The sequence below is a fragment of the Melanotaenia boesemani genome, chromosome 4, assembly GCF_017639745.1.
Source record: "Melanotaenia boesemani isolate fMelBoe1 chromosome 4, fMelBoe1.pri, whole genome shotgun sequence".
Lineage (NCBI taxonomy): Eukaryota > Metazoa > Chordata > Actinopteri > Atheriniformes > Melanotaeniidae > Melanotaenia > Melanotaenia boesemani.
In genome coordinates, this window is record NC_055685.1 from 24,142,506 (window position 1) to 24,164,130 (window position 21,625).

Consider the following 21,625-nt stretch of genomic DNA (forward strand, 5'->3'; position numbering starts at 1 on the left):
TTGTTATTTTTTTGTTTTGTTTTGTTTTGTTTTTTTGCACCTTTATATTTTGCATTTTTGTATTTTGCACCTTGGTAAGAAAATAGCCTCCAAAGCACCTTAAAGCTCAGTAACTTGGTCCAGGCACTACACAGAGGACCACAATTTACTGTGTACAAAATGGAAGTGAACTAGTTGTCACGTATGGCGGCGGAGGTGAGGACCCAAATGCAGGCAGTCAAGGCAAGAGGCAGAACAGTGCAGGCAAAGGGTTTATTTACCAAACGCAGGACAGGGAACCACCCATGGATAAACAAAGTATTTTTCAATTAATTTAATTAAGAAAGCACAGCATAAAAACAAGACAAAACATAACAAACAACAAGAAAAACAAAAAGACAAAAATAAAATAAAAAAAAAACAGAAAAGGTGGATTCAAGGCTTGATTTTGAAAATCTCATTCTCTGCTGCCCTCAGGTGTTCTGGGAAGTTGCTCCAGTGAAGTGGATCACGATAACAAAATGAATGACTTAGCATGTCTTTTCTTTTCTTTTCTGTTCTTTTCTTGACAGCATATACATAAGGCCACTGGGCTACTAGGCAAACTGTATGACCAGGTGTTACAACTTCATGTGTTCCTCACCTAAATCAGTGGTGAAGATGAGATTTCAAATTCAGTATAAGCAAGGATAAACAGTGTATTTATGTAATTAGTATCTGGCTCTTCAGATCTGTTATCCCCCTGATCAATTTATCTTGACACCACAACTCTCTTCTGATCTGACGGGAGTGGATGAAAAGAAGTGAGGTCATGTTACTGGAATAGCATAATGCATTTATAGGTGAAAGGCAGCACAGGAAGAGCTCATTCAAGTTGTTGCAATTTATATCCCAAGTCATGCTCACAGGAAACAGCTTAGCTCAGTGGTCAGAGGAGGGAGAGGGAGGAGTAGTGACCTATATTTCTGTTTGGGTAATTACAATTCCTCCACGCCACTTTCAGCTCCTTGTTACAAAACATCTGGGTGGATGCACAACAGTCTAAGTGATGGATGTGCAGCTTAAAGGGATAGATGACGGGGAAAGTGGGGGAGTGCAAAAGATGATCACAGGAAGAAAATCTGACTTTTGATGTTTTGTGATGGAGGGAGTAAAGGCGTGTACTGTAGGCTATGTGTATCCTGAGTGTATAGGCAGAGTGGGAGGGTGTGCGTATGTGTGTGTGTGTGTGGATGGAGGGAAGAGTGAGGGAGAGGTTTTGTCTCAGTAGTTCCACCTCTCAATTTGACAGCAGCAGTCTTTATTCCTCATCGACTGCGGTGAAAATCCACCAGGTAAGAGACGCGACTACACACTCTGACATGATGTGACAGCGACTTTCCGACAATCGGTCGACACGAGCCTGCGCGTGAATTCTCCGAAGATAGAAAGGAAACGGTAAAACAATGAAAGGGGAGAAAAATGTCAAAGAAAAGTTGAAGGAAAGAAAGAAGAAGAAGAAAGAAAGAAAGAAAGAAGAAGAAGAAAGAAAAAAGAAGAAAAGAAGAAGAAAAAAAAAAAAAAACACCCGAAGGCGCGTTAGCGTGCTTGCAGAGACGTGCAGGATTATAGAAGTTATTCATAAGTCGCCACCTCAGCAGCAGTTTTTTTCTTTCTTTCTTGTTTTCTTTTTTTCCAAAAGTTGTTCCTGCAGTAACATCGGCGTGCACGCTTCACGCGCCAGCTCACTGCCCGGCTTTGTGTGTGTGTGTGTGTGTGTGTGTTTGGAGTTATGTAGCTGCAGCTTCATGCCAAATTGATGCTCAGGCGTTGTTGACGTGGCTTCTCCAGTGAATTCATTGTGACTGCTGGATGTGTGTATTGGTTGGGTCGGAATCAGCACTGTGTGTTCGGCTCATTAGGCTGCTAGTTGTCATGATACTTGATCGCAGTTCATGTTGTGCACACATCTCCTGTGGGGTATTAGGGGGGTTGGTGTGGAGAGATTAAATGAAAATATAGTGGAATAGATTGTTCGTGGTAGCCCAAGGTGTGGGGATAAAAGAAAAACACACTTATTAAATACTTTATACCAAGTTAATTGTACACTTTTTTCAAGTTTTAAAGTTACATAACTTTTCATATGTTTAAGTTTTTCCTTATATTAGGTGAAAGTAAGTAAGAAATGGCCTGATGTCATGGTTACAGCACCATTATGCCTTATCAAAAATACTCTTTATACTTACAGGGGTAGCCTACTGTGTGTGTCTTGCTGAAGTTTTTTTTTATTTGTTTGTTTGTTTTTTTCACAATGGGCAAAACGCTTGATCATTTAAACTTTTAAGTAAAGAAGCTGCTTCTGTTAAAATTTTATTTTATAAATGTTTGTTTTATATAATGTTTGTTGACTGTGCTTATATAGCGCTTTTCTACTCAGGTTGACCACTCAAAGCGCTTTAAACTATATGCCACATTCACCCATTCACACACACACACACACACTCACAATCAAACAGCACTTCTATTGTTGGCTACAAACCAAGTGTTTTTTTTTTTTTTTTTTTTTTTGTTTTTTTTTTTACTGTCACTCGCTTTCATACCCCGACAGACACATTGGGAGGTATCATAGGTTTCAGTGTCTTGCCCAAAGACACGTCGGCATGTAGTCAGAGGAAGCCTGGAATCAATCCACCGACGTTTACTGTACGGGGTGAAATCAGTTTTAGGTTGGATTTTCAACACACTGGCGCTACCAGCGCCAGCGTTAGGGACAATCAACAAATAACAGTTTTTCTCTAAAACGAAAGTCCTCAAAAAGTATTTACAAAAACAAACTTTTTAAATAAACTGTCCATATGACCCAGTATCTTCAAAGAAAAGCGAAATTCTGACCAAAACAAAGACAAATTACACATATTTTTGTAATTATACAGGGTACCAAATCTTTTGGATTGCTTCATATTTGAATGGAAATTTTATCATTTCTCTTGAGAAAAAAATGAATTCTTCAATATATTCTAAACCATGTAACCCAGTGACCTCAAACCACAGCTAAATTGAAGCAGATGACCATCCAAACAAAACACTAGTCTTCCTGATTATGTTCACCTCCTGTCATATTTTAGATGAATTTTTTTTTAATAAAATAATCAATAATCGCTATTGGGAGACCATTTTCTTCAATAGCTTTTAAACCATGTGACCCAGCCACTTCAAACTACAGTTGCATCCAAACAAGACACAAGTCTTCCTGCTTTTGTTCACCTCTTGTCATATTTTACTGACTCAGGAATGGGGTCACCATCAGTCACCTCCCTTACAAGGATGACATCAAGCTGAGCTCTAAGAGTGAGCAAGACATAGACTCACTGATCCACACCACCAGGATCTACAGCTGGGACAGTGGATTGTCATTCTGACTGGAGAAATGTGGCCGAATGATAACAAAAAGAGGGAAGGTGGTCCATACATAGGGCATTGCTTTCTCGGAGGGTAGAACAGCAGATGTTGAGGAGAGCTACAAGTACCTACATGTAAATGGGAACCAAGAAGAAGCCACAAGGAAAGCTGCCACAGCCAAATATCTGCATCGAGTAAGACAAGTCAGATCTACCACACCAGGCAGGACTCCAGGTGCAGGCTGTGCAAAAAGGTCCCTGAAACAATCCAGCACCTCACAGCAGGGCAAGATACTGGCAGGCAAATAATGCATGGAACGCCATAACCAAGTAGCCGGCATAATGTACACAATCATCTGACAGTTCTATCAACCAGCAGCTGATGGTAGGTTCCTCTGGCACCTCCACCAATGCCTTTCTGTGTCTTTGTCATATATTGATGCAAGTGTCAACTTATCTTAGCCGCTATGATGCCCGACAGGAGCTTCCATGTTGTGGAGAGACAGGTCATTGGCCGTTAATTGGATGGGATTGTTCCCTTATGGTCTGATATACTTTCACTAACAGGAGTGTCTGACCCTTGGTCTTCTATTCAGGGTGGGTTCATTTGTGCCGCTAGGAGCTCATGGAGTGAAGTTAGCATCTTTAACCTGTAGACGTGGATCATGTCCGGGCCAGGTGCTGACCAGTTTTTCATACCTGAGGCAGACACTTCCCCCCACATCGGAGGGACAGCGGTAGAAATGATTTCCAGCTACTGGTACTTGTAGTGTACACATGAGGGACAACCTAACCTGGAGCAACAACACATCCTGCCTGTGGTTTTGAGCTGTGGCCATAATTTATCAGTAGTTACACAAAGATTTTAATTTCCAATACAGTGTGGAATTTACCAACTTGTACCTCTACTTTGGAATGTGTGTAAAAGAGGAACAGCAATCCCAACATTTACATAAGTTCTTTAGCTCGGAGGTTACTCTGGGGTTGAAACAAATGTGAAGCCTAATAGGTGGAAAAACTTAGTAAAGGAGTAAAAACTGTGTAAATGCCACTTCCCAAAAATAGATCCTGTAATATTTATTCAATGATTTGGGACCTCTGCTGCAGAGATATTTACAGTAAGTTCACTCTAGGAAAAGATGTTTGTGGAAAAATAGGCATAAAATTAGCTGTACATTTTTCCATTAACTGTGCACACACTTCTGTTAACCCAGAAACAGAAAAATGGAAAAAAAGAGACAAGCTGAACCTAATTCAGTTGTATGCTTCTGTTTGTGAGAAGTAACTGAATCAAGTTTATTCAGGGTCATTTATTAAGTTCATACCCAGATTTATTTCTACTCCCAGTGCAACACACAGAGGAGTATTAGTGGTAGATGTTTCTACCTGTCTGTCTTTCACATGCATGTTTCCAACTTTAACATTCAAACATACCAGAACTTTCCAAGAACATTGTCTAAATGTAAACACAACTCAGGCAGTAAAGAACATAACTTGAATTTATAGGGTAGCAATAATATGAGGTTAAATTTCTGATATTATTGCTAACTTTTCATCATTTGTGTAAAGTATTTGTGGTGAATCTGGACAAAAGTGTATGTCATTAGGATACTAAAGTTATGTTAAACTTAACTGTTGTACTTCAAGAGTAGAAAACTAATCTCAGATGACAAACTCCAGAACACAGGAGTCCACGTATGTCAAGTTTTGAAAAAAGACCAGACCCCTCTGACAGAAACATGCCATGTTTAGTTGTCTTTGCTAATAATTATCACACTGCAAAATGTTGAAAAGTAATAGAAAGAACCAATTTGGTTTAGTAACGAGGCACTGTTTATAATAAACATTAAACAATAATAAATAATTCCTGGAAAGATTATATCCAAAACTAAATCCGGGTTCACAGAGAGGGAAACTCCAACATCTCAAAAGTCCAACCATAACAGCATCTGTCCTCCACAATCTTTGCACTCAACTGAGGTTCTTCTTCCCAAGATGCAATGCACGAAGTAAAGAAATATAGGTTAAACTGCTGAAAATGTCTCTGGATCATATGGACAGTTTATGAAAATATTTTACATCCTTTATGAGATTTTCCATTTCACGGAAAACGAGTTATTTGTTGATGATCCCTGAAAGAGACGCGGCTCCGGTGTGAACATCTGTAGAATATCCAACCTAAAACTGATTTCACCGAGGTAGCAGATCGCTCTTCCTCCTGAGCTACAGCTGTTTACCAATTCATGTATTTGATCTGAACAATGCTGAGAGTCTGCAGTCAGTATTCCTTCTCAGGGTAATATGACTATTTTACCAAGTTTAATGGCTTTCCATTAATTGTCAAGACATTTCAGCCAAAGAAAGTTACTGCGGTAAAGTTGGTTGGTTATTCGATATTGGCTTGACATTCGTATTTATTTGTGCTTCTAATCACAGACCACGGCGGTGCCAACTTGGTCAAAGACTGTAGCTCATAGATACATTATCATACTTTAATATACTACAAGATTTATGTAAACTGTCCTTGCGATTTGAAAATTTTACCAGAAAATAGCGACTTCGCATTGTAAACCGACCATCACTCGCCGTAGTCGACTAAGGGACCGTGTGTAAATTACACGTTTCAGCATAAATGAAGTCATGAAAATTGGTAACCAAAAATGATAAAAATGATCTTTCACTATTTTGTTTGCTGTAGTACATCATGTTTATCATGTCCTATCTACTACAAGTGAGATTATTCTGATAAAGTACTTTATATGCCCACAGTATGCATTTATGACCTGAAAATATTCACTAAAAATCAATTAATTGACTTTTTAACATTCTTTTTGCTGTAGTACATCATGTTTATCATGTCCTATCTACTACAGGTGAGATTATTCTGATAAAGTACTTTATATGCCCACAGTATGCATTTATGACCTGAAAATATTCACTAAAAATCAATTAATTGACTTTTTAACATTCTTTTTGCTGTAGTGCATCATGTTTATCATGTCCTATCTACTACAAGTGAGATTATTCTGATAAAGTACTTTATATGCCCACAGTATGCATTTATGACCTGAAAATATTCACTAAAAATCAATTGCATACTATGGGCATATAAAGTACTTTATCAGAATAATCTCACCTGTAGTAGATAGGACATGATAAACATGATGTACTACAGCAAAAAGAATGTTAAAAAGTCAATTAATTGATTTTTAGTGAACATTTTTCAGGTGATTGGCAGACGATCCCTGCCGAATGTCAAGCCAATATCCAACAACAAACCAACTTTACCGCGGTAGAAAGTTAACCTGCAAATGATTTCAGATTTAAACCCATTATTTTTAATTGTATTAACAGATGGGTTGAAATGTAAAATGGTCTTGGAATTTCAGATGGAGTTTGATCTATGTTCCGTGGTGAGAAAGTCCAAATCCATCACCTGGACCTATGTATACACTAAAATAAAGTTGCTGATTTGTTTAACCACCTCTGCTTGGAAACATTCCTCAGCTCTGTCCAACTTCTCCAAACAACTCACACCACATGACTCACAACAGCCCCTTGTTGAAAGAGAAAGGGATGTCTGATAGACTAAGAGTACAACAGACCATATAAACAGTTAAATGACTAATCATAATTAAATACAACTATGTTTTTTTGTGTGTTTTATTTATGTGTTTATTTATTTTTTTATTCACATTTTAGTCAAGTAACAGCTGTAATTCAACTGTCTCATGTATTTGGATTACTTTTCCTTTCCCTGGGTACAAGCACAGGAGAAAAGTTGACTTTTTGGTTAAAGAATGTCCGACTTCACTAAAGGAGGTGGCAATATGTCCCCAGTTAGCTTGTTAGTTTTGGCCTTTTTCTGGTTGATGTTTTATGTTATGGACCCAAAACGTCTGACAGTTTTGCTCACTAAAGCATAAATTTTTGTATGTCCTGTATCTGTAACTTTACTTGTTACCTCCACCAAGGCAGAGGTCGTGTATTCAGTGGCGTTGGTTTGTCTGTCTGACTGTCTCTGATTAGATTTTGGGGGTGATTTGAATCACCACCTGGATCCAGGAATTTTTCAAAGAATCCTTTACTATTTGGAGAAATGGATAATTTTGCAATTACAGCTTCTAACTGAAAATAATGCCCAGAGTCATTGCCAAAAAAAAATAAATAAATAAAAGAATGCCAATGCAAGATATATCTTGTGATTATTCTGTTGTTATCACTTCTACTTCATAGTACCTGCTTATTCTGTTACTTCTGTTGCCAAGCACAGGTTGGGAACTGCAGCATGCATTAAGCACTTATGGTGCAATCTGACGTAATAGTTCAGTATCTGTATGATTGGCACCTTGGGTCAGTTAGGGGTTGCAACATTATTCCAGTCAGAGTTTGCTTTCACACTGCACTTAGTCAAACAAAACTGACTTCTTGAATAAGATCTCCCCCTCCCCTTCAGAGATGGGGCTGCATCAAGAATTACTGAAGAAGAAGACAAGCCAAACAACAAACACAAAAACTTGCTCATCTATTGGTTAATGCAGGAAAACTTCTGGCTACACCACATAAGAGCAAAGTATGAAGCTGCATCTAATTGTAGCAGTCTTGGGGTTGACCATATTTCTAAAAGAACTTTCACAGTATTGTCACTCCATGTCTGACTTCTCCTAGTTTGACATATGCAAATGTTTGTGTTGTGGTTTACCCACAATACCCTTTGCATTGTTGTTAACTTCCTGCATTTGGTTTACTTGAAGCATACTGAAACCTATATTTGAGTCAGAATGGCTAGTGTAAATGGCTGCTCAGATCCGTCTTCAATCAGTTCATCCCAGGACTCTCTCATTGTGTTTACATCATGTTAAACAAAACTATGGAGCCAGTCTAACTAAAACCAGATTTTTGTTACCTTGACTAAAGTTCTACTGAGTTGAATTTAGCTGTTTGACCAACAAACCCTGTAAATTTGTTTATAACTTGATTTAGTTATGCATGTGTATGTTAAATAGGAGTAAATTTTAATTGCTTGACATGCATTTTATCATGAGACCATGCCATCATTTCAGCATGCCGTGGCTAGTAGCGTTTGGTTAATGATGAGCAGTGACTCATTACCAGTGTATCATTTAATCAGTGGCCACACTGGCACATCTGTGCAGCAGAAATAAAGTAGTACGCTTGGCAGGAGCCAGTTGTAGTCAGTGGAATTGAGATAGATTTTTCTTTTTCTGTTTAGAACATTTTTATACACATTAACTCTGTATTTGTCTCTTCTCTGAATACTTACATTCCCGCAACACTGACATTACTGTTGAGATAAACAACCCTACTGGGGAAACTGTACAAATATTCAGTAGCCCATGGGATTCTTTGAAGTTTCCAAAATGTAATTTTTAGTGTCAGTTTACAGCACGCCAAGAAAAACAAAATCCAAATAATCACTTAGATGATCTACAGCAGCTCAATGTTACAACCTGCACCATGCACCCTGCCTTTATGGTCTGCTTTTATTTCAAAGATTTGTTTTCTTTTCTTTTCAAAGGCACTGAATCTACTTTCTTGTTCTAGGAGCTATACCTGCATTAAAAGATGTATAGAATGGATTAAAGTAAATGATAAAAAATAAATAAATAATGTTATTTGATCAAGTTGAATTTGGACTTGTGTCCTCTAACATCTGGCTTCCTGCAGCAGTCTTACAGATCCTGGAATCAGCTGTGGTTACATTTTACTGTCAGGGACCAGATAAAAATGTTGAGGCAAAGCTCCAGTCATTTCATTTTCTCACCGTCATGCTCCATCCATCATTTTAAATCCTGTTAACACTCACCCATCATTGTAAAATACCCCGGAGAATTTCTTCTGCTCTTTCTCTCGTGTCTTAACCATGTTTATTTTATTTCCTCAGTTTTTTCCTCATATTTTATTCCCAATCTCTTTTTCCTGTTTGCTTTATAGAGGATTAGTCTTACATGTCAGTCTTGAAGATGAACAATAAATTCTGTGCAACAGAAAGCATATACTTTTGGTCCAAAAAATGTGCTGGCCAAGAAATGTCACAGCAATACAAAAGCCACAACACAGCACAATGATCCATAACACTCTGCAATTAGCCACAATACAAACTCCACAATTAGCCACAGCACAACACTCTAGTTAGCTGCAACATTCCACAATAAGCCACAATACAACACAATATGCCGAAACACTCCAAAATTAGCCACAACACCCCACAACTCTTGGAGATCCAACTCTTTATTTACACAGAATAGATAACAACATTTATAATAGCGCATACTGAAATTAATAAACATTATTTGCCATTAGTGTTTTATTCACTTATTTTCCTTTTTCAAAAATCTCTTGCTTTTCATCCATTAAAACTGGAAATTGCCCACTTCCTGTGGCAAAACTTTTGCTGTTGCTTTTCGCTGGTGTAACTACCAAAAAACAAACAAAGCTGTAAGTTCCGTTGTAGCTAATTGTGTAGTGTTGTAAATGGTAAATGGTCTGTATTATAAAGCGCTTTACTGTACCTGGAATGATACCCAAGGCACTTGACATTATATGTCACATTCACCCATTCACACACACACACATTCACAAACTGATGGCGGAAGCTGCCATGTGAGGCGCTCAACCACGACCCATCAGGAGCAATTTGGGGTTCGGTGTCTTGCTCAGGGACACCTCGACATGAGCTCGACAGGCCGATGATCGAACCCTCAGACTACAAGACGACCTTTCTACCCACTGAGCCACACCAGTGGCTCATTGTGTTGTGTTCTGGCTCATTGTTTAGTGTTGTGGCTCATTGTTGAGACACTTCTGGGCCTCCTTAAACCTTTCTCATCAGCTGTATTTCTCTAAGAAGCAGATGGCTACTTTCATCAAATAAAAGTTAATGAATAAAGCAACATAGTTTTGTCAGGAGCTGGAAAAAAACAAAACAAAGATAAAAGGAAAGAATATTTTATTGACTCATGTCATTGCAGTAGATTTAAGTTGCTCTGTCCTCATGAGGTGAAAAAAATAATAATGCACCTTTAATTCATTATGATGCTAATATTGGCCTTACAGTTGATATGTCATTCATTTTGGAAAAATTGCATTTAATTTTGAATAATATATTCCATCTTTAGATTTAGATTAGAAAAAAGTCAGTTACTTGGTTTCTCTTTTTTTTCTAGCAAATTTGTAGGAGATAACTGTCAGTACAAGTAGAGACAAACCATTTTCTTGCAGTAATAGATTTCAAAATGTAACATTAACTGGATTTTAAAACACTGCAGTCAATGCATACTCGCTGGAGAAATAGCTGCCATCTGTGTGTACATTTCATGTAAGCCTGAGGAGCTGAGCAAAGGCAAACTAACATAATGTCACTGTTTTAAGAGAGCAGCTGTCAGCGGAGGTTACACTGAGCATTGAGAGGAGGAGAAGCCCTGATCCGGTTTAGATGGGTCACAGGCTGCATATGTAATGCAAACAGGAGAAACAAGCTAATTCCTCAGGAAGCAGCTCCTTTGAAAATTATATACATTGTTTTTGCTAGATGTTGATTTTTCAGAGACACAGTAGCTCTATTTCTGGAAAGAGATGCTACAGCTTGAATCTCAAAAAGATCTGTATGTTTGTTTACTGGGAGATGCTTTTCCTAATGTATTAGCCTATGATTTGTTTGCCCACTGACAAAATATGCCATCTTCCACCTTGATTAATTTTTGTGACTTAGTCATTTAAAAGAGAACTCATCAAGAATTGAAGAGTCCACTTCTTGTAGAATTTATCCTTAAACATGTTCTAATGTTTATAGTGGCAAACTTTGGATAGAAGCATCATGTGCCACATATTTTGTGTTATTTTCACTAGAGCCAGAATGATGAAGACAGTTTTATGGGTTATCTTATTTATTTAACAACAAGTCATTATTGTAGGAAGAAAGGTAAATAAAAAGAGAGGGAGACAGAAGAAGAGATAAGACAAGAGTCAAGATGAGACTGTCTTTTACTGGCTGGATAGAGCTCACAGTACAATTAACTGAATTAACTGCCAGCTGTCAACAGGGGGCGTCTTACTGAGGAAAATGTGCAAATGTTCTGTAGTGCCTCTTAAATTTTTTTTTTTTTTTTTTAGATAGAGCATATTCAGACAGAGAGAAAATTGTTACCTTGTTTGTATGTTTGCATGTACTAGAAAAGGTCCAGAACACTTATTTTCTTAGAGATGTTTTTGAAAACATATCAGATTTTGAAATTATAAAAGATTTTTTTGCATTCAATCAAGTCCAGCATTGCGTGTGTACTTAGAACCAGATTCCCTCCATCTTTTCATTTTTTCTCTTAGCCTTCACAGTCCAAAACCCCTCAAATACCACATGATATCTCCAAAGTCACAAGATAATCTCATCTAAGGCTTTGATCTTGTTTTTTTTTCTTGGAATCAAAAGGAACAACGTTTTCCTTAAAGATCATCTGTGTCTTTTAAAAAGCCCTCTGTGATGTTCAGTATATTCCAGGAGTGAATCAACTGTGAGGAGTTTGCACAAAAGTGGCTAAAACAGTGGAGCCTGAAGACCTTACTTTAAATAAAGTATATATTTATATTGTCAAGGAAATATCTGGCCACTTGACCAATAATCCACAGGAATGTGAACAATTTAATACAGATCAAATAACAATACTTGCCAGTAATGTTGGTTTTGGATTGGATAGTTTAAGTTGATCTAGACAAGGGAACAATTATGCCTCATTATTTAGTGTCACACACATCTGTAAACATCTCCCTTGCAATGATATTTGCATAAAATTATATCTCATAAAATCAAAGATTCAACAAGACAATTTTTAATTAACTGTATGTTTTGCATTCTTGCCTCAGGTACAGCCATGTTGACGGTGTGTTTGAGGCTTCTGATGTTCCTCCCCTTGGCTTGCTGTGTCCCATCCCCTTCCAAACCTTCTTCCCGACTCTGCAGACGGTGCTGCGACCATCTAGAACCCCCAGCAGGAACAACTCATTATCAAATGCCCGAAGTCAGAACCGTCATCAATATGACCATCCTCAAAGGTACTACGCTAGGTTAGCTTCTACTAGCCAATTGCTGCTCTTGATTTCAAACTTAAAAAAGTATTAATTCATATACGAGTTAGTTACTTCACCCCTCAGCTCTTCTTTTTATTCCTGAAAGAATTAACATGGTAATGTGTCTTTTATATCTGTTTTTAAGTGTCACAGTAAGATTACATTTAGAGTATAATCCAGTGTTTGCAGTGAGTTTACTTGGTAATTTACTGAAATTTTCCATTCACAATTGTGACTTTCCTTGATGATTGCTTCTGCTTATCCAGATGGCTGGGGGCCTGACTAAAGTAGTACTTAATCAGAAGAGCAATCATGCTGGAACAGTGCTTCTAAGTCTAATTGTGCATTGACGGTTCAGTAGAAATGAGACACAAAAAATTGAGAGACTGCCTCTGAAAGGGGAAATTAGATACTCCACTGATAGAAATAAGCTGGAACCATTTTAAAAATTAGCTGCTTTTCAACATCTTGTGATTGACCAAACATGGAAGTACTACAGTAACTAATTTAATAGCTTTTGACAGTATCTGTCAGGATAAATGCAAAAAAATATCATACATATATAAGCCTTTAGGCAATGAAATCTAAACAAGGAATAGATCAGTTTTGCTAAATAGGACATATTAAAGTAAAAACAACCCTTTTATCTGTTTGCGGTCTGTTAAAGAAGGATCTTGTTGTGGCTTTTAAACAATAACCTACATTGCATGTATGGAACTCACCAAATGCTTAACAAGCTTGTTTAACTCTTTTTTTTTGTGATCTTTTTGGATTGAAGGTTTCTGGATGGACTTAATACAAAACAAACTAACATATTACTTTTCAAGAAAATGAAATCTGTTATGAAAGGGATGTGAGGATAATCTAAGTGAGGACTGGAGGAGCTCTGAAAATGGTTACAGATGACGATGGAATAAACCCAAGTTCAACTATTTGCATATTTTGTTTGGAGAATATTTTCTTTAGAAATCAGATTTTAGGTAGTTCTCTTTTTTTGATAATATAGAAAATCTTTGGTGTCTCATCTTGGGCACTTAACATCAGTCTCAGTCCAGTACAATCAATCAATACAATCAATGAATTCCATTACCAACCAAAACAACCTCAGTCACTAAATGTACCTTTTAAGCCTCTTTTCATGACTGTTTTTCTTTTAATAGACTTACATCCCAGCCACAGTGTTGTGAGTTCACTCTGGTCTTGGAGGTCCTTTGTTGCCCTGCTAACTAATTATTGCTACTGGTCATTATCCAATTACTTTATGGTATTTAGACTATCTGCTCGAGAATAACTACTCAATTACAACATCAACAATGATATCAAAGGCCTTAGGTTGCTCCTGTTAATAGCATTACGTTTTTTAAATGTTTCAGTACTTTTTTTGCCCATATCTTGGGCAAAAAAATCTAAGAGTACATCTATGAGTAATATTATAACCACAAACTTGTCTGAACAAAGCCAGGCTGTTAATGCAAATGTTGCTGCAGCAAGCAGCCAGGGCTAAAGGGCATTAATACATATAGTTACTTTTTCATTTTCTAGCCTAAAGCCTGCTGTGATTAATACTGGACCAAGTTCAACTAAATTCCTCAGTTGCTTGAGCTGGAAACTCTGTGGACCGAGACATCTACTTGTTACACTTGGCTAATTCAAGTCAGTGTGGTCACAGTCAGATCTGCGACAGGTTATTAATGCTGCTGGTCATGCAGCAAAGAGGGTAAACAAAGAAGATGTGTCTGTCTGAATGATGCATCGTGCTTGTTTTGTATGTGTTGCAAGATATGTATGTGAACATGGCTGTATAAGCCTGAAGAAGACAGAAGTGTGACTTAAGTAAAAGGATTTAAAAAGACAGAAATTTTCTGATGCAACAACTGCACTCTCCCAGCCAGACAGGGATTTGTGAAAACATGTGTATCCAATATCAGATGCTTTGCAGCAAACTCAACCACAGCACTTCTAACAATGTGTCATCATTATGTGGTCTCATCTGTCGGTCCTTTGACAACTCAACATGCCAAGTCTGTTCTGACCCAAAACAACACCCAAACCAGCACAGCAACTGAAGCACAAATGAATAAATGAATGAAATAAAACAAAAATCCCTCTTTAGTTTCTCATATACACACATGCATAAAGAGTTTTATGTAGTTTTTGCCTTTTTACACCACAATGGACTTCAATCTGCACAACAAAAGTGCATCTAAAATCACTATTGTAGTTTAGATGATTCACCTGTATTATTAATCAAAATTTCACTGAGCATCCAAGTCAGATATCTCACCAGAAAGAAGACTGTGAGGTGCAGTGGGCTCAGCAAAAACACAACCACGAAGGCTTGAGCTCAGTCGTTGTAAAATCTGGTAGAATCCCAAAAATGCAGGAAATATACCTTTTGTGTTGTGTGACATAAATACAGTTTTTACTCTAAATAATTAGCTTCATTATCACTGCCTTTGTTTATGAAAAGATTACTTAATTTCAAATTATTACCTAACAGAGATCATAATTTTGTGGCTTTTCCTTCAGCAAGGGAAAAAGGCATGCACGACTTTAAAAAAACTTTATAAAACTGTTACTCACTTGAAATGTGTTTGTCATGGAAGGTGCAGTCTTATTTGCAACTATCTGTTAGAGCAGGAGAATCAGAGCCAGAGACTTAAAAAAATAGCAAACTAATTGAGAAGAAGCCTGGCTCTGTGCTTGGGAAAAACTCAGTGAAGAAACAACAGTGTGTTCAGTAAAAGACATATTCAAGTATGCTGCAAGACAGAAAGATACAGAAGGTCATTCTTAGAAGGGGCCATCACCATCTGGAACAAAGTCATGGTTTGCTTTTATAGAGATTTCAGTCAGTCATGTCAATCCTCATTTCCAGTAACATTATAGCATGTTAAATTTTAACTGAAACAGTCCGAGATGTTCACAAGTCTTTTTTTACAAGTCTCAAGTCTTTGACTTTAAGTCCAAGTCAAGTTGCAAATCATTGTAATGGGTAATTTCCCATGCAACAGTTGCCCCCTGGTCTGCTTAGAAGACTGTATTATAATATCAAAGGAATTTTAAATCTTACTTATCCTGTATCTACCAGCATTTTTGACAGCGCTGATCTTTAGGTTAACTGGACTAATGCTCTGCCCCTCTCTCCTGGAAAATCTCTGTGCTTTACTGAATTCAGAAAGCCTGTAGATAAACATGGAAATTTATTCCGATTAGTAAATATGCACTTAACATAACTTATCCAAGAGTTTTTACTCTCGGACTCACAGACAAATTTTAAATTGTAATACAGCAATTCATGGCATTTTTTTCCAAAGTGTAGAAAGGAGGGTCAATATGCTGCAGCAGTTTACTGCAGGATCACCAACTGTCCTGCAGATTTTAGACACTCTCCTACTGCAACACACCTGATTACACCAATGACAGCTTGTTGTAAAGTTCTGCACAAGGGCGGGGCGGCAGTGGCTCAGGCGGTAGAGCAGGTCGTCCAATGATCGGAAGGTCGGCGGTTCGATTCCCGCTCCCGCAGTCATCTGTCGTTGTGCCCTTGGGCAAGACACTTAACCCTCCTTGCCTCCAGTGTTGGCATCGCTGGTGTATGAATGTGTGGATGAACGTTCGGTGATGGTCGGAGAGGCCGTAGGCGCAGACTGGCAGCCACGTCTCCGTCAGCTTGCCCCAGGGCAGCTGTGGCTACACACGTAGCTTACCATCACCAGGTATGAGTGAGGAGTGGATGAATAATGGATTCACACAATGTAAAGCGCTTTGGGTGCCTTGAAAAGCGCTATATAAATCTAATCCATTATTATTTATTATTACAAGCTATAAATAATTCTGTGTATTGCAGCAGGTAAACATGTAAAATCTGCAGGACAGTGGCTCAATGAGTTGGTGATACCTGCACTATTCAGAAAAATCTTGCCTTGAAATAATTGTGTGAGATGAGTACAGAAAAAAAAAATCATTTGAAACTTTAAAACCAGTAATTGCAGGTTTAATAACTATTCCTAGTAACATCTGTACTTTTCTAACCAGACCCAGTAAAACCGTGTTGTTTACAGTGGGTTTGATCCCATTTTGGTCCCAGTTAAACGTCATCACGTTCATGCCACGTGGCACTAAGCTCATTGCTGAAATAGAATAGATATGCGTTCATATTACAGTGACAAACCTCTCCAAAAGTGTTTTGAAGTGGATGAAGGGTGTAGTGGATCCAGTGTCCTGGATTTTTATTACACAGACGTTGCAGTTTGCTGCTCTGATATTTGTTATGTCTTTGTTATGTTGTTAATACCCAAAACTTATAGCGGTGTTGTAGCAACAGGTGTGTTGGCGCTGCTATTGTTTTGATTGATTGCACATGCAGATGTGTCTGTGTTTATGTGTGTGTGTGTGTTATGTCAGACATCAGATAGAAGATAAAAGATCAGAAAGAGAGAAAATCATGAAAAAAATAAGATTGTTTATGAGTATCGAGCGAGTCCAAGTCAACTCTCAAGTCTGTTGAATGCAAGTCCAATTCGGGTCTCAAGTCACCAGAATTGCGACGTGAGACACCATCTCTAGAAGCAGCACAACTTGTCAAAATTCAAGCATTACACAAAAACGTTCACTTAGTGTATAAAATGGAGGTGAACTGGTAGGGTGAAAACCCTGATTCATAGGATATGTTTGGGTGATTTTTCATCCCTGTCTGCACACAGTACATTCACATCTATGCAAATATCTATACCATCTTGTGTTTTATACTTCTTCAAATATTTGAGGAAAGATAAAATAATTCCTCAAATACTACCTTTGGGACATCCTCTAAAGAATTTTCTTTTTATTTTATTTATTTATTTATTTATTTTTGTCAGGTACCTTGACTTTAGAATGACAACTTTTACGTTTTTTAGGAAGTAGGAACTAAAATGTTGGATGTAAAATAGTAAAAATCTAAGCCTGTAGTGTTTCTGTCTGCACCACCTACCCATGTTTTATCATATCCCTCCAGGTGATAAAGGTGACAGGGGAGACAAAGGCACTTCTGGAAAACCAGGTCTGGATGGTCCTCCTGGCTACCAAGGACCGATGGGCCCCAAAGGCAGCAAGGGTCAGGCAGGTGCCCCTGGAGACCCTTGCAAGATCCCTCTGTCTTCTTTCTCCGTGGGGCGTCGCAAATCTCTGCACAGCCTGGACTATTACCAGGCGCTGGTGTTTGACACTGTCTTTGTTAATCTCCATGAGCACTTCAACATGTTCAAAGGCAAGTTCTACTGCTATGTGCCCGGTATCTACTTCTTCAACATCAACATCCATACATGGAACTTTAAGGAGACCTACCTCCACCTGATGCACAACGATAAAGAGCAGGTGATTCTTTATGCTCAGCCCAGCGAGAGGTCCATCATGCAGAGCCAGAGTGTCATGCTGGATCTGGCTCTGAATGATGAGGTCTGGGTCCGACTCTACAAGAGGGAGAGAGAAAATGCCATTTATAGCGATGATGTAGATGTTTACATCACCTTCAATGGATACCTGGTGGCACCTAGCATACAGTGAAATGAGGGGAGTAAAAATGTAAAGCTGGACAGGATGTCTGGATTGAATGATTTTTTTTTTCTTTTTTTTTTACATAAATACTGCTTTCGGGGAAGAACAATGAACTGAACAGAGGACATTATGAATCTGGTGCTAATTAAATTTCACCTCAAGTCTGGGGAGGAAAATATTGTTTTTTTCAATAAGGACCACCAAAAAAATGTTAAAATCAAAAGGAACTAAAAACAAAACAGGAAGTCAACACAGCTCACAATTAGGAAAAGAATATACATCTTTTGCACTAGAAAAACATACTTGTACAAAGCTAATTTTGTCCTATTTATGAGCTGTGCTGCTATGCTTTGTTTGTATCACTTATCAGAAACAATAAATCTTGTGATATCTTTTAAATAAATGCTTCCATTGTGCCTTCCTAAGGTAAGACTTGAAGACTTCAGTTCATCCAAATTACAAACAAAACACTGCTCTACTTACCTTGAATGATTTGTTGTCATGCAGATATGCAAAATGTAAATCTTAGAGGCTTTTAGCCTCAAAGACTTACTGTTAGCTGATATACTGTGATAGTTTATTCTGCTGCAGGCAAATTGAAAAATGATCCCCTGCTATCACATAATGTTTCCAGAACTACAGATATAAGAGAAGGACTCTATGTTGAAATTGTACCCAGTTTTGCAGTTACTCATTTCACTATGTCATCCAGCTTGACAGCCCCCAACCCCTCTAAAAACAAATCTTTCTGTAGTCCTGTTAGCTTCACAAGTAATGAAAAATATCATAATTTTTAATAATTATTCTACAGCAATATGAGTAAATATTTAGCTCCAGAATTACTTTATATAACCTTATATGGCTTTCCAGGAAGCTACTGTTTTAATTCTTTATCTTCATGACCACAAACAAACCAACAGCAGATCCTGATGCTATCAGGGTTTATATCTTGAATCAGAAATCATTCATTGACACACAGGGTGCTCTCAATGAATATTATAGAGCTCGCTAAACGTTGGTAATTGATGACATGACTCCCGCTTCTCTGGACAACATGATGTTAGACATAAAGTCTAATGAATGCAAAGGTAAAAAATCTACAAATGCATCAGTTGTAAAAAGGATTGCAGCACATTTCATATGCTATTCCAAAATCCTATAACAGGCTTCTCTTCCACATTCCCATGTCATCAATTACCAGCATTTAGGGAGGTCTATAATATTCAATGAGAGCATCATGGACGTCAATTGTGACAAAAGGGGGGCACCCAACGCGTGAATATGTGACGCAGAAGGAGCCTGACCAAACGTCCATATAAGACAAGTAAGGAGTGAGACGTGTTGTCTAATTATCCTCTGGTCTAGTTGTGAAAGTTCTGTTTCTCCTTCTAAATACTAAGCTTTAAGGAAATCTTCCACATTATGTATCTGTCAGATTGTTTCCCTTTGTTAAAAAAAAATCGTAAATTAAGAAATTCAGTCATCACTGTTCATTTACATTTGTCATTTCATTCAGCAGGTTTAGTACTGTACATACTGAAGCAGAAACACACAGGGATTACATAGCAAAATATGCACACTTCCGTATTTGTTTTTTTCTTCATCAAACGAACAATGTTATCACAGCTTTTTTTTCTCTTATCATGTTATCATGTGGCCCTAAATTCCACAGAAATCACTGTTAACATTGTTCACTGAGACAGGCTATTCTAAAGAAATAGACAAAAACTGCTAAAAGTGGAAAAAATTGTCCCTAACAAAAGCCAAAATATCCACATTGCTTGGTTAAGTGGGGAAATATTTCTATTCTTTTGTAATTTTGGTGAACTGATAATTACAAACACCCCAACATATCAAAATGAAAAACTAAGGTGCTCAAACTTAACAAGACTTCAGGGTTTTGACATTTATCATATATAATTAAAGAAATGACAACTGCAGAGCAGTTCATGTAAATAGTTGTATATTAGCTGTCTTTATTACTACTCTTGCTGTTGAGGTTGGACTGTGAATGCGTGTGCTTAGATTTGTAAACAGTTTTCCTCCTCACTAGCCAAGACACTTTGTATTCTGTATCACTGTGCTACAGACACTTGATTATAAAAGAATAAAACTTTGTATTAATGTTACATGAAATCGGGAGACTCTGTTTTCTGTTAATATCTGAAAATAAAGCTTTTTTCAGCCACTAAGTGTATGCGTATTGTGACTGCAATTCACATTTTTCCTCATTCATCTAATTCTTTACAAATGACACTGTCCACCTTAGATCTTGGCTCACAATGAAGCCATTCAATGCCATGAGGTAAATGGTTTTAACCCTATGATTTAGCCAGTTCTCTGTGAAATAAACAAACAAAAGCCCATCTCAAACTCCCAGAGACAGAGGATGAGTCCGCAGCTTGCCAGCTCCATCTGTTGGGCCATATCTCTCCCATTAGCTGTAATGCTATCCTCAGAGAGGTTTTGCTAGAGGAAAAGCAGTGTGCAGCATTGCAAATACTTTAAACCTTCAGAGGAGATTTGAAAAGCTCTATTGGGAAATAAAACAGAGCATCTTTTGTGGTTCATGAACCCAGAATAATGGAGACTGTTCCAACATGGGCAACAGACAAGTTGGGACTTCAAATGTACACTGAAATTGTATAATTTGGCCTAAATAGGTCTTGGTGTATTGTACAGAATATTTACACAAAAGTTAGAAGAAAATGACAAACTGTGAATTAGATGGAAAACAAATTTTACATATGGATTCTAAAATTGTTTTAAAGACTATAAAAATGAGCTAAAGTTCTATAAATGTGATAGGAAGCAAATAAATTGAAGCCAAACAAATGACGACAATGCTAAATTCATTCTTACAGGAAACAGTTTCCAAAGTCTTTGAACATGTTTATTTTCACTTTGTTGCAGATGAAAGCACTTTATTCAAATACTTTCACAGTTACTTACTGCTTTCAATTAAATTAATTCAAAAGACTGATAAAAGCAACCATTAAATTGAAGCAAATTCATTTAATCCTTTTAGATGATAAACAAATATCACTTTCAATTATCCCTTATTAAGCCAAAACCCATTTGTAAGAGTGGCAGAATCTGGCTCATTCATGGCTTTCAGTAAAAATTCCAGTTTAAAGCAAAATGTATAGACCTAAAGCAATAAAATGTGTAGCATTCTGGACTTCAAGTGTTGCATCTGTAGAAGCTGTTACTGTCAACGTACAACATGTTTTAAGAGCTCTTCAGTTCAAGGGAAACATTGTAAAGCTGCAAAAACAAAATAAATTCATCAAAGAGAAAGAACAAAAACACTAGGAGTTGCCAAAATGACAGAATTTTGTTGAGTAATCTCAGAATCCTTCATGTTATATAGAGCAACAGCACCCAGACAAGTGAAAGACACCCACCAGGAGGTAGACTTACCCGTGTCTACCATAAAGAGAAAATTCCACAGAAGCACAAGGTACAAACCATGCATAACACTTTCAAAGACTATACAGAGATTTGCTCCTCAAAATCCTTAAAGCCTGATCAGCTGTGGAGGAGTATTTTTTCTACAGATGAAACTAAGATCAATTTGTACTAGAATAGTGAGCAGATAAATATTTGGAGCCAGCTTTGACCAAGTTCGTAACCTTGGAGTGTTGATA

At 37.5% G+C, this 21,625-nt stretch overlaps 1 protein-coding gene across 1 annotated transcript; it reads left to right on the plus strand.

Annotated features, from left to right (window-relative positions):
• The first annotated feature begins 1,162 nt into the window (after positions 1–1,162).
• c1qtnf6b (C1q and TNF related 6b) lies at positions 1,163–20,156 on the plus strand. Its single transcript, XM_041983844.1, has 3 exons — positions 1,163–1,313; positions 12,234–12,422; positions 17,437–20,156. Exons 2-3 carry the CDS (start codon positions 12,242–12,244, stop codon positions 17,982–17,984), a joined length of 729 nt encoding a protein of 242 aa, XP_041839778.1. The 5' UTR covers positions 1,163–1,313; positions 12,234–12,241; the 3' UTR covers positions 17,985–20,156.
• Positions 20,157–21,625: the final 1,469 nt, after the last annotated feature.